The 13,839-nt window shown below is 33.1% G+C and overlaps 1 protein-coding gene across 1 annotated transcript; it reads right to left on the reverse strand.

Annotated features, from left to right (window-relative positions):
- Window positions 1-2,919: 2,919 nt before the first annotated feature.
- Window positions 2,920-6,599, reverse strand: ST1 (high affinity sulfate transporter type 1). The gene is given in 14 exon segments (NM_001288497.1): window positions 2,920-3,377; window positions 3,457-3,533; window positions 3,609-3,694; window positions 3,772-3,962; window positions 4,052-4,338; window positions 4,424-4,550; window positions 4,630-4,746; window positions 4,841-4,954; window positions 5,040-5,105; window positions 5,193-5,367; window positions 5,439-5,646; window positions 5,875-5,923; window positions 6,014-6,381; window positions 6,562-6,599. Coding segments are annotated over 13 exon segments (1,974 nt in total). The 5' UTR covers window positions 6,353-6,381; window positions 6,562-6,599; the 3' UTR covers window positions 2,920-3,239.
- Window positions 6,600-13,839: the final 7,240 nt, after the last annotated feature.

A 13,839-nucleotide genomic window follows, 5' to 3' on the forward strand; every position in this document is an offset into this window, starting at 1 on the left:
TAGGTCTAGTTAATAATAGGGAATCAAGAATCTGACTGAATTCTAGGGACCTAATGGGCGAAAGGAACCCACTAGTGAAATCCCACATACCTGGTGACAAATTCCACGGAGAAATCTTTTGATTTTGTGGCAGGAACTGATGGAATATTGCTGCGTTCTTTAACTAGGGTTCTTAACTTCTTTCTCCTCTTAGCGTTCTAATTTTTCTAAGTTTTGATTAATGATTTGACTTAGGTAAGTTCTAGTTATGTTTCTAGGCTTAAACTGACTAAAACCTCATAATTTACGGTCTAAACGACATAGTCTAGGGGTCAAACGAATAAGGAAAAGACCAAAACACCCCCGACTTAACTGCTGTCGGAGTGACTGACGGACCGTCGATTAACTGACGGTCCGTGCTGGTCGACCATCATTCGCGAATGACGGTTGAAATCTGGAGCGTCGATCCACGGACATGGACCACGGTCCGTGACCTGACCTACGGACCGTAGGTTCGGCCGTGGGTCAACACTTAGCCAAATTTTTTGGCAGAGTTCTGGGGGAGGCTACAGGTGTGAACCATGGACCACCAGCACAGACCATGGGTCACCCTACGGTCTGTAGGTGGTGCCCGTAGGTGGCACCTGTAGCTTCTGAAATCTGCAATTTGGTTTGTTTCGAATACGGGGTGTTACATCTTTGGTTGTAGATTGTGTTTTTCAAATAAAAATCTGATTTTAACCTTTCGATTTTTGAAGAAATGTTTTAACTATTTTACCTCCGGTTTTTAATCCTATCAGTATGGTTATCGTAGGGATATTGTTGAAGAATCATTTCCATTCTTGATAGTAGGACCTTATTTCAATGATCGTTTGGTAGAGGGAGTACTCTAATAGAGTTGTTCAGATGACATTCAACCTTTGAGGCATGTTTGACTATCTCTATTTTAGATCGAGATGAGTAGTTAATCTTTCATACGAAGTCAACTATGAAATGAGTTGGAATATAAATTTTAGAGGCTGGAAAGTGTTGACTTTCTTGGTTACCCCATGTGGGGCCTATTTGTGATGCTTAATTAGCATGTGTGGGGGCCTCGTGTGATACCTTAATTGTTGTTGTTGAAAACCTGTGATACTTGAGAAATTACCCGAGTGAGTGGTTATGTGATCTATTTTTATACTTGACATTGAGATGCCCGAGTTAGTGTCTTGAATTGATATTGATCATCTCAAAAATGAAAGAAATGCTTTCTAAACGGTAAAGGTTGATTTCAAATGGTTTCTACTACTATCCTATCACATGAGGCTGTGTTCATGACTTATTGAGTTTGGGGGACTTTATGCTATTAAATCCTTGATTAATTGATTATGCCTTGTGTTGTATGTATTGTGATGCATTCATCCTCATTCAACATATCATGGTTCATGGGTATATGAAAAAGTGGAGAAATACTATTTTTGAGAAAGAAAATGAGATACCTTACATTTATCTTTGACCACGAGCTAGGTGGCAAATTGATGAGATATTGATATTTCGAGATTGGTATATGGAGTGAGAGTCCCCCATGGGTCCTTATCTGAAAACTAACACTCTGCAAGGTGTATACGACAACCTTGATTCCACCACATCATTCATCATCTCATCTCATCTCATTGCATTGCATTGGACAACTTTGTTGTGTAACTTGCTTGTCGAGTATTACCTATAACCCTAAGTGTTTACTTTATTCACGTTGCTATTATATAAATTGGCGGCACCGATGCCGGAATGAGACTTTTTTGTATGCAGGTGGAACCGTTTCATAGTTTATTTCTTGAGTCTGATTAGTTGCTTATACTCCGTCAGTCTAACCTATTGAGTACATGTGGATTGTACTCACCCCTATTTTTTTTTATGCAGATCCCAATTAGGGTGATCTTCGTAGCAGTTGATCAGATCTAGCGATTTCTTTTTATTCAGAGTTGTGGTGAGGATCCTGCTTTCTGGATCGTTATTGGTTTCCATCTATCATTTACCGTCTTTAATTTCTTTTTAAAGAGTAGAGATGTATTCCAGATTCTAGAAATGTAATAGGTGCTATTTATGTTTATAATACTGGGTTTTAGGAATTCCTTGAGACCATTACTGACTCTGGAGTAAAGATCTGTGTTTTACTAAATGGAGGTTCAATGCAGAGCACACCTCATTATGCACAATAGTATTCTTTCAACTAAATTGGTGAACTCTCTTATTTCACTATTAAAATGAGTTGGGGAGTGTTGGTGTATATGCATTTTATTATTAAAATAAAATATTAAGTGCATATGTTAGTAGATATAAATTGTGGTAGAAGATGACTATTAGTTCTTGTAACTTATATGACCATGAGATCTTGTAACTCTCATGATCATTAGTTTTTTGTAACTCATGTGACCATTAGTTCTTATAACTTATGTAACATCTATCACATTATTCTACTCATATTACTATCCCTCATTCTACCCATTGATTACATGGAAGACTTCACATATAAGTAGTGGTATTTCTTCCTTTGTGAAGGGATGTAAGAAAGATGAGAAGTGAGAAAAAAATATTGTAGTGTATAGTACTGAAAGAGAAAGTTGAGACGTAGAAAATATTCTAAGTCTTCAACTATATTCACTATATAAAAGAGTATTTATATGTTGAAGGAATACGTTCTTTTTGTGTAACTTTGAACTCTTCAACTAATCCGGAGTTGTTTGAGTTGTACGATGTTGTTGGTCTGTTGTATCCTAGAGGGGTCAAATAAAGAGTAATACATATTGCTGGATCGATGTAGAATATGCTGCAACGGGCTTGAATCTCCTTAAAATTAAAGAGAGCAAGTTTGTACACATTTCTGATAATACACCAACCATAACTTGAAGTTAAACTTTTTTTTTTGGGTTGCATAAGAGATTATTGAAACACACGAAAAAGTATGGTGGATTTCTCAAGCTTGTAACACATTTCTGATAATACACCAAATATACAAGGTAAATTAGTCAAGCATCACTCGAATGCATCACCAGAGGATACATGGAGTTGAAAAGAAGAAAGATACATATGTGAGAAAGGGGGGGAAAACCAAAATAAATAAATAAAGGCTTTACAATGCCTAAACCAAAAGGAGATTTACAAATTTCCCCTCAACCATCATATAGAGAGCATGAACTTTTTTCAGTTAAACAATTTGTTTTGTTATATGCTTTTCACTCGAAACAAAAGACAGGTTAATATAATGTGTTTTGTGGATATATTCAAGGCTCCATTTTTGGAGCAAATGTCATAACAGCATCTGCCACAGTGAGGAAAATCTTGTCTTCACCAATCATATCGGCGAGACCAGATGCATGAAGCTTGTCGATCACCATTGTCCCCGGATTTGCCAGAACAAGCTGTAGACACATTAAAATGTAATGTAAATATACATGAGCCATGTTTATACACAGAAAAAACTTGTATACATTAGCTTACCTCGACATTTCTTTTCTGGAGTGACTTATACAGATCTTCTAATGAGTGAATTCCACTAGTATCAATATCAGTAACAGCTGCACGAAAAGCAAGTTACTCAATTGAAATCTCAGGGAAAATATATTAAGAAAGCTGGAGAATCAATTCCTTACGTGACATCTCAACTATCAAATACTGGATCTTTTGTTGATTAGTTTCTTTCAGTATTTCATCTTCATCAGTTAGCCATCTTAGTATCCTGAAAAACAATGACATGAATTTAGGTGAGGGGTTTTAAGAAAGTATGATACCGTTAAGCTAGTGAAGTAGTAGTACCTGTCCTTCATGTAATTGGAGTTGGAAAAGTAGATAGCAGAATCAACTCTCACAATAAGAATTCCAGGGACCTTTGTTGATTCAGGATATTGCTGTATATTTCTGTAAACTCGTGTCCTAGGGACCTTGCCAAGTACCACAATCCGAGGCCTTGTAACTTGGAGGAGGATTTTGGCAAATGATATAGCAACCTGTATTAAATCATAGTCTTGAAGTTCCTTACTATGATGTACGTAATCGCAACCAATCAAAGAAATAAAAAATTGTTCAGGTTCTTTACCGCGATCAAGAGGCCTATCTCAACAGACTGGAAGACCACCCCTAAGAAGGCTCCCATGCAAGCAACAAAATCAAACTTATCAATCTTATACAGAAGAGTCATTGCATCGATATCTATCAACCCGATAACTGCAGATATGATGATGGAAGCCAGTATAGCATTTGGTGTGTATTTGAACAACGGTGTGATCAGTTCTAAAGTTAGCAACACAACACAAGACATGACAATATTTGAGACAGCCGTGTGACATCCAGCCATATAGTTGACTGCTGAACGAGAAAAGGATCCTGCGAACAATTCAATTCATTTACTTAGAAAAATCCACCATCAATTTATTACGGAGAACAAGTATAGGCTTGTATTTCGACATACCAGTTGCCACATAGCAGGATGTCATTGAGCCAACTATATTCATTGTTCCTAAAGCAACCATTTCTTTGTTTCCATCCAAACTGTAATCCTTCATTGCTGCAAATGTTCTTCCAATTGCTACAGCCTCCTATAATTTTTCAACAAGTTTGTTATAAGCTTTTCTTCTCAAAACAACGATTGTCGGAGAAATGATGAATTTAACTTACCGTGAGTGCTATCAAACCAGCAATTACACCAATTCTGAATCCTTTGGTTAAATATTCACCACTGAAATAAATCTCGTTCAATGATGGAGGATTGATCCCTTGATCGATGTGTCTTACCTTGATTGTTACAATAAGATCAAATGTAAGGAAAAATCCTATTCCTTTAACATCAAAATCATGATAGAGTAATTTTTCTACTTCAAAAACTCACAATTTGGACATCATGTTTTTCAGCATGGAAGATAAACACAAAGAATGTCGAGAGGATAACAGATATCAACGGAGCAATTGCAGGCACCCAAAAGAATTTCTTGTGCTTCTTTCCCTGTTCAACAATAATTGGCAATCAGAACAACATAACCGTGATGGTTGTGCTTAAAGGGCATCAAGAAATTTGTTTTGATTCTTACGATGAACTTGGCGACTAGAAGGAAAGCCAAGAAAGATAGTCCTATCACAATAGTCTGCCAGTTCCACTGGGAATTCAAACATAAAGATAGTGAGTTATCTGAGCTCTATAAAGAGAAAATGAAAAAGGAACAGATCGAATTTCTGTTAATTACCCCATGATGTGCTGCAGCAAAAACTGATTTCATAACCGAAACAATATCAGTTTTCTTAGTGAATTTCTTTATGCCAAGCAGACCCTTAAGTTGTTGAAGGCTGATAGTAATGGCTGCTCCACCCATGAACCCAACAATTGCAGCATGAGATAGAAAGTCAATCAAGAAACCCAACCTAAACACAAAAACAAGTCAGCATAGATTCAAAGAGTAGTAATTATACAATATTTAGGAAGAGGAAATAACCTGAAAAATCCAAGAACAAACTGCGTAATGCCTGCGAAAAATGTAGCAGTGAAAGCAAGGCGCTGATACTCGTGTTTTTGCTTAACAGGATCAAGTTCTTGCTGAAGCATACTTCCAAGCAAGAGAGACACCACAGCCACTGGCCCTATCGCAATATCTCTCGAACTTCCCATGAATGCATAAATCAACGGTGGCACAAAGCTACTGTCTGTAATTAAAAAGAATAAAAATTTATGTCTTTCACCTAAACAACTGTGTGTCAATAAAGTAGGTGAGAATCATCAGCTATTGCCGATGGTTCAAATTCCAGGGGAGATAGAAAATACTAGATGATTTTTTCCACTCGACCTAATATACATGTAGCAGAACAGTATAAAGTGTGTGCAAACTAACACAGACAACACTATTATTCGGGATCAGGGAAGGATGAACTTACATAGCCCAAATTGAGCATCCAAATTGGCAAGTTTAGCATAGCCAATGTCCTGCAAGGAAAAGTTAAGACAAATGTACACTAGTTAACATAAGAGTGAAATAGAAAGAGCTCGAAATGATATTGTTAGCATATTAATTACCTGTGGAATACAGAGAGTGGCTATAGTAAGGCCAGAAATAAGGTCACCTTTAAACTTAGACAAATTATAAGACCTTCCCCACTCAAGAATAGGGAAAACAGCTTGAATAGCAAGAAGCAATTTCTTTGACTTAGATTGATCCTTAAAATTACGCAACGGATCATCATGGAAGAAAGTTTCTTTCACAGTCTCAGTGATCTCCTTGAGTAAGTTTGTTTTCGGAGGAACGCCTACTTTGTGAACATATGGCAACCCATTCTCCGAATGCCTCCGTGAGGAAGCCACTCTTGATATGTCCGTTGCCATATTTTCAGGATTGTCAATCACACGATGACTCATTCTTAATTAACCCTGCTACAATAATTCACCTTCAAATACAAGACGAACATTACAATAACATCAATGTCCATACAAGAGAAAGGACAAACAACTGAAAACAATCTACTCTTTATGTACAAATATTATAATCGTCACTATAAAATTCAGAACCCATAAAGTAAATGAAAGTTAGTGAATGAATTTATGTAGGAGCCAAAACAAGAACTTACCTAAGAAAGATGATTAAATTGTAGCAAGAAGAGATACTTACTAAAAGGGAAAAGGGAAGTGTTACTTATATAGGTACATAGAGTTATCAAAAGTCAACTGTTGTATTTGATGCAATACAATTATACCAAAGGAGATATATGAACTTAGATCGAATTAATACCAAATACAGAGAGCCTAAAAGAGGGTTGACCATACAATATACTAATACACAATGATTGTTGGATAATGTAGAATATAAGCTTAAGCTTGAGCTTAAGTCATTAAGAGATGCGTTATACATAAATATGCCCTTTGACTTGATTTCTGCTTACATTTATACCCTTTAACTTTGGATGTATACAAATAGACACTTAAACTTGTATAAAACTGTTCAAGTTGATACATGCGTCCTACCTGACATCCTATGTGGCAATTCACATCCTATATGACATCCTATAGGCTATATGTAATATGTCACATAAGACACGTGTGTCAACTTGTTTAATTTTATATAAATTTAAATATCTACTTGTGTACATCTAAAGTTAGAGAGCGTAGATGCTGGCTGAAACTAAGTTAAAAAGCATATTTATGTGTTATGGCTTCAGAGATAGTAACAATTTGCCTCCCAAATGGGGTTTGCTTAAATAATTCAACTTTAATGGTATATAATACTCTATTACTTCTCTGGCTTGTGATTAGTGGATTGGATAAAACTATGATAGGTCGACAACTTCTGTTTACCATAAGATAACTTATATATAATCGATATTTGGGAATTAGGGGGTAATAATTGGATGGATTGAATTGTAATCTCACTCGTATAAATATAGGTAAAAATGATTTTATCAAATATGAATTGGATAAAATGATCCTAATCCATTTTTACCTTTCATTATTTTATTAAGTTCTTCTCTTCTTAAATTCTTTTTCTTCTTCTTTTTTCTATATCTTTTACCGTTTCTTTAAAATATATTTTAAAAGTATATTTATGAATTGTGATATGATATATGTATAATTAGACTTATGTACTCAAATTGATCAAATACACTCGCTAAAATAAAACTAAAAGAAAATAACATTATTTTCATGAAACTTCATAAATGAAAAAACAAAATCATATAAACTCACAAAAAATATATTGATCACCATTTATTAGATTCAATTTTAGACTTGGCAAGGGGGTCACAAGTTTAGCTGTGAAAATCGTCTCTTACCTACACAAATGCAAGGGTAAGATAGCGTACAATAGACATATCTAGTCTGACCCTTCTATGAATCCTGTGCATAGTGCACTACTAGAAAAAAGGGTCAAAATCGACCTCAATTCATAATTCAAAATAAACTTGATCGAAAAATCAAACCAATTTAGGGAGGAGGATTTTTTAAGTTTTTCGACCTCGGAAGGTTTGTTTTGCAAACTATTATTTTATTTTTATAAAAAAAGTTCTATGGTCGCATTTTTCTAGTTTTTTGCATTAAAAAATCAATCTCCGAAGATCGGTTTGCATTTTTTCAGTTTTTTGCACTAAACATATTGATTTCTGGGTCCCTTTTTAATGAAATTCCGACCTTGCGAGGTCAGTTTTTTCCGACCTCTTTTTGAGGTTGGTTTTTTAAGGTTAGTTTAGGCTTCTTTTTTTTTTTTTTCATAGTAACAACAATTTAGTGCATTGAGCTTGCCTTTTTTTTATTTCACGTTCTCTATATCAAAAAATTTCAACTCTAAAAAGAATATAATAAAACATAATTAGTATCATAATCCAATTTACGAAAAAATTTAGTAATATTTACGAGGCAGTAAACAAACAAACAAAAAAAACTTCAATTTAGTGATGTTAGAGGAGCACGAAAAAAAATGGAAAAGAAAGAAAAGGGGAGAAAATGGTAAGTAAAAACTAATCCCAAAAGAAAAAGGAAAGCAAAACTGATTTCTTAAAAAAAATTGATAAGAAAATATCAACTTTCGAATAAATGACTCAATATATTTAGCCTTTAACTAATTAAAACGTATATTTTTTTTATTCTTTTTTATGGGCATTGTTATCTATCTTTCAATATAATGATTTGTATAGTTAATTAGGAATTAAAAATTTAAAGAAAATGTTGAGAAATTTGACATAAATTCAAAAATTCTAACATATAATATGAATAAGGCAACATCCTAACAACTCAAAAATATATCATGTTGGATGATCTTTTGACAAGTAAATGAATACAAAATCTTTTTTACTACTACAGTATGATTTTTTTTATTCTTGAAAAACTATTTTTTTTTTTCATTAATGAGTTTTTTGTTTGAGAGGAAATCAAGTTTCAGATAAATCAGAAAATGACATTTTAGTCTTATTGGAATAATCCAAAATTAAACAATACAACTCTAATATTCTATTGCGTGTTTTCAACAAGTTAATATATTAACAAACAAGTCACAATGCAATAATCCATTAATAAAATTATTTTATGAATATATTATTTTTAAATATTTGCTCACTAATAAGTCTCAATTTATGTGGCACCGTTTAAATTTCGAGAATCAAATAGTTTAATTTTGTGAATTCAGGTATGAAATCTTTAAGCTTTTTGAAATAACATTTACGTATTTGAAAACTACATAAAAGTACTATAAGTCACGATAATTGATAATTCAAGATATTTAAATGGTATATGAAAAAATTACGATAAATAAAAAACTTCTTTGATTCTCAAAATCTGAAAGTTGACACATAAATTGGAGGACATAAAAAATAGTTATCTACTACTTATTAAATAATTACACGTGTTCCATAACCCATAAACATGTAAGAGACGATATTGTTGTAAACGAAATAGAGTAGAAAATAAGATTCGATGAAGAGAAAAATATGAAGAATTGATGTATTATATATATATATTTCTAAAGTTATATATATATATATATATATAAAAACTATTAGTATAATATTATATATACAAATATTAGAACTTTACTTACTCTATTTTTGATTGAAATGTCTTTTTTGTGTAATTGATTAACGAAGAAAATTACTTGCACTTTTTTTTGAATATTCCTACGTCATGTATAATTTGATCAAGACATTTTTTGAAAATTCAAAATCATAGTTCTCTATTATATGCGTATATGCAATTTAAAGTCGAATAAACTATGATTATCAATTTATCATACTACAAACTATCTAAATCAGACTTAAAATACTGATTTATATCGAATTAATTTAATATGATATTGATATAATATTTTTTAAACTAAAAACTAAACTTATCGAAACTGAAATTTTTAATACCGTACCATACACCCCCTATCACGAAGAACACATCTAACTCCATCATTGTTCTCATTTGAGAAAATAATGGAAGTGATGAAATTGTAGATATACTTGCATTAAACCTAGTGAAGAAACCCTTGGTAAATATTATATGATTTTTTTTGAAAGTGGTGAACTGATTAAGAGAAAAAATAAAAGTCAAGAAATAAAACATCAAACTATATACATCAAGTGTGTGGGGAAAAAATAAAAGAAGAGTAAAAGAAAACATCAAACTCCATTATTATTGTGGGTGATGAGAAAACAAAGAATTCAACGTGCAGATCGATATACAACTAGTATAATTTTTTTTAATGAAAATAAATATTATACTGTATGATAATACCTGGCATTAATTAAATTAATAATGGACACCTTCATCAATATCTGTTTTGTCTTTGATTCAATGAATCCAAAAGTATTGAAGCCTTCTCCTTTGGAAAAATACAAAGAGAGTGCCTCAAACCTACAACTACACTTCCTCTACACTTTAATTGTCTTATAATAATAATTCTTCTATTCTAGTTTATTAAACTAATACTATATACCCCACCAACAAAGGTCGTGATAAAGTGATAAGTACTCTTTCATCCTTAATCAGAGTTCTCGGTTTCAAGTTCCTCTGGGCAGTGGCATAGCCACATGGTGGTCAGGGTTCGGAAAAAAATACCGTATATACAAGTAAAATGATACACGAAATGATTAAATAACATATTTTGGACATCCTTAACATAACAAGTTGTACTAACCCAGTAGGAAAAAAATACTGTATATACAAGTAAAATGATACACGAAATGATTAAATAACATATTTTGGACATCCTTAACATAACAAGTTGTACTAACCCAGTAGTTTCACCTCCTTGGAATGAGGAAGTGCTCCTTTTATTGTGCTATTTCTGGACACCTTTTGTGAAATTTCTGACTCCGCCATTGCCTCTGGGTATAGAGTCACATTTGTTAGGGAGCGCTTTAAGTAAAAAACTTTATCATAATGTGTTACCAGGGGGTCTCAGATTCAAGTTCCTCTGGATACAAAGTTACATTTATTAGAGAACACTTTAAATATAGACTTGATCATAATGTCTGCTAAAAGTTGTTTCTATTGTAGTGTTACCTTTGTGGCTTTTTGATATTGTCAACCCTTGTCAACATCTGCCTTTTGGTTCGAGTTCAACCAAGAGTGCGCTCCCAATTCTTCCTAGAAATAGAATTCTAGCTATCACCTCAATCAAGATATCTTATTAGTAACTTGGTAATAAATTAATAACTCATATATAAAATATGCCAACTTTTTTTAGTTTTACTAATATTTCATCATATATATGTAAAGTACGAATGTGACAAATAAAAGTGAACGGAGAGTAAGAACCAAAATAATGAAGCCAATAGTATATATACCTACAAGAGAATTAAAGATAGTGATGAATTCATGGAAAAGATTTGGGAAAAGGGAAATATTGCCTATTTGTATAAAAAAATATTGAAGTCAAACTGCAGTAGAGAGATAATGAACCTAGATTACATCTAAGCCAAGTACAAAGTGCCTTAAAAATAGGCTGACCAAGATTTAAGCATGTAAAAAAATGCATACTTCTTTTGTTTATTACAACATCATTGAAAAATAATTATCTATTGTCCCATCCACTTTTAATTGTCATGATGTCCTTTTTAAGAGTCAAACTATAAGAACTTTGACTAACATTTTACGATGTATTTTTTCATCATATTGATTTGTAAAAAAATGCAATTTATAGTACTTTTCGTATAGTTTTTTAATATCTAAATTTTTTGTTTAAAATATCGAATTAATATAATCTAATTTAACTTTGAAAATTAGTCAAATTGACTTTCGAAAAGCACAGCATGACAATTAAAAATATACCGTCAATCCAATTGTTGTGTCGTCGTCGAGTCATCAAAGAAAACATCTGACTCCATTATTGTTGTTCTCACTTCTCACAGAAACAATGCAAGTAAATTAAATGCCAGTAATTAAAAAAGCATTGTATTTATCACCTCAAATTCTTGAAGAAACAAAGGTAAATTAAATTACCTTCATTCAAGTGAATTTGTTTACACTAACGGGTTGTTTGGTAGAGTGTATCAGGAAAATAATGCATGTTTTAGCCTTAAGTATTACTAGTATCTTGTTTGATACTTTTTTTCAATCTATGTATAACTAATGTATACATTTTATTGTGTATTAAGGTGTGTATTATTAATACCATTAAATTTTAGGTATTATCAATGTAATAGATTTAATGCATGAATTAGCATGATTAAAGATCCAATTGCCCCTCAAAACCTTTTTTACATCTTTTCCACCATAATAGTGGAGGATATCTTTGTAAATAATTTGTTTCTGCATTGGATGTCATTTTTAATGCATCAAACCAAACAATGCATAAAAATAATCCATGTATAATTAATGCAAGCATAACTAATACATGCATTGCTAATGCAAGTATTACTAATACATGCATTGCTAATGCAAGTATTACTAATACATGCATTGCTAATGCAAGTATTACTAATACATGCATTGCTAATGCAAGTATTACTAATACATGCATTGCTAATGCAAGTATTACTAATACATGCATTGCTAATGCAAGTATTACTAATACATGCATTGCTAATGCAAGTATTACTAATACATGCATTGCTAATGCAAGTATTACTAATACATGCATTGCTAATGCAAGTATTACTAATACATGCATTGCTAATGCAAGTATTACTAATACATGCATTGCTAATGCAAGTATTACTAATACATGCATTGCTAATGCAAGTATTACTAATACATGCATTGCTAATGCAAGTATTACTAATACATGCATTGCTAATGCAAGTATTACTAATACATGCATTGCTAATGCAAGTATTACTAATACATGCATTGCTAATGCAAGTATTACTAATACATGCATTGCTAATGCAAGTATTACTAATACATGCATTGCTAATGCAAGTATTACTAATACACTATATTTAACATTATTCATATACATTCTACCAAACAACCCCTAAGATTTAAACACTTATTTGATATGAATAGATCTTAATCATTCAGATCTTGAATAAAACTCTTAATTTCATTTAGAGATATTATTGAGTGAAAAAATTTCACCATGACTCTATCCAAATGTAAACACCAGTCATCATTACTAACCATATCTTCCAACACAATCGCCATCACAATTATTAACCATCACTATCATCTTCATCCATCAGTCATGTAATTACTCTTTAGGTCATTTTATCTATTTGCGATATTTTGACGTTTAGAGCTCTCTATAGCGACTTCAAGTGATTTATGATTTGCTGGGACTGACTGTTTGTTCACCTGGTCATTCGTTTGGGTTTTATGTGAGTTTCCGTGTTTTGGAGCTTTTGAAACTTGAACGGTGAACTTCGGTAAACAATTCAAGTAAATTGTCTTAGAATGCAATTATGGTAGTTTTGTTAGCTCCGGAACGTCGAGATTGATCTAGTAGGACCATTGATTCAGGTCCCAAGCCTTCTAGACTCATTTTGAGCAACCTCGTGGCTTTTGGCAGAAACAGAGCCTTGGGTGTAAGATCAACATTTGGTCAAGATAACCTCAGTTGGAAGTAGGACTGGCAGGGGGACCGGGTCGGCCCGCCCCGGCCCGCGACCGGTCCGAGAACCGGCTCGCCTGACCCGGTCCCGTTTGAATCTCGCAGGATGGGGCCTTCGGGATTAGGGGACCGGTACCGGTCCGGTTCACCCGTTGGTCCCGGTCGTCCCGGCCCGGATGAACCGGCCGGTTCGCGGGATCCCCTAACAAATTTTATTTTATTTTTAAAAAAAATTCTATCCGTTGGGCAACGACTAGTGGGCCCCCCCAACGGATTGTTTGACAGTTTTTTCCCCTTACCAACACCCCCTACCACCCCTACTTTTAATAATTTACTTTAAACCCTCAAGTTATTATAAATACACTTTAACCCACTTTTAATATTA

Source organism: Solanum tuberosum, unplaced genomic scaffold (assembly GCF_000226075.1).
Source record: "Solanum tuberosum cultivar DM 1-3 516 R44 unplaced genomic scaffold, SolTub_3.0 scf00028, whole genome shotgun sequence".
Lineage (NCBI taxonomy): Eukaryota > Viridiplantae > Streptophyta > Magnoliopsida > Solanales > Solanaceae > Solanum > Solanum tuberosum.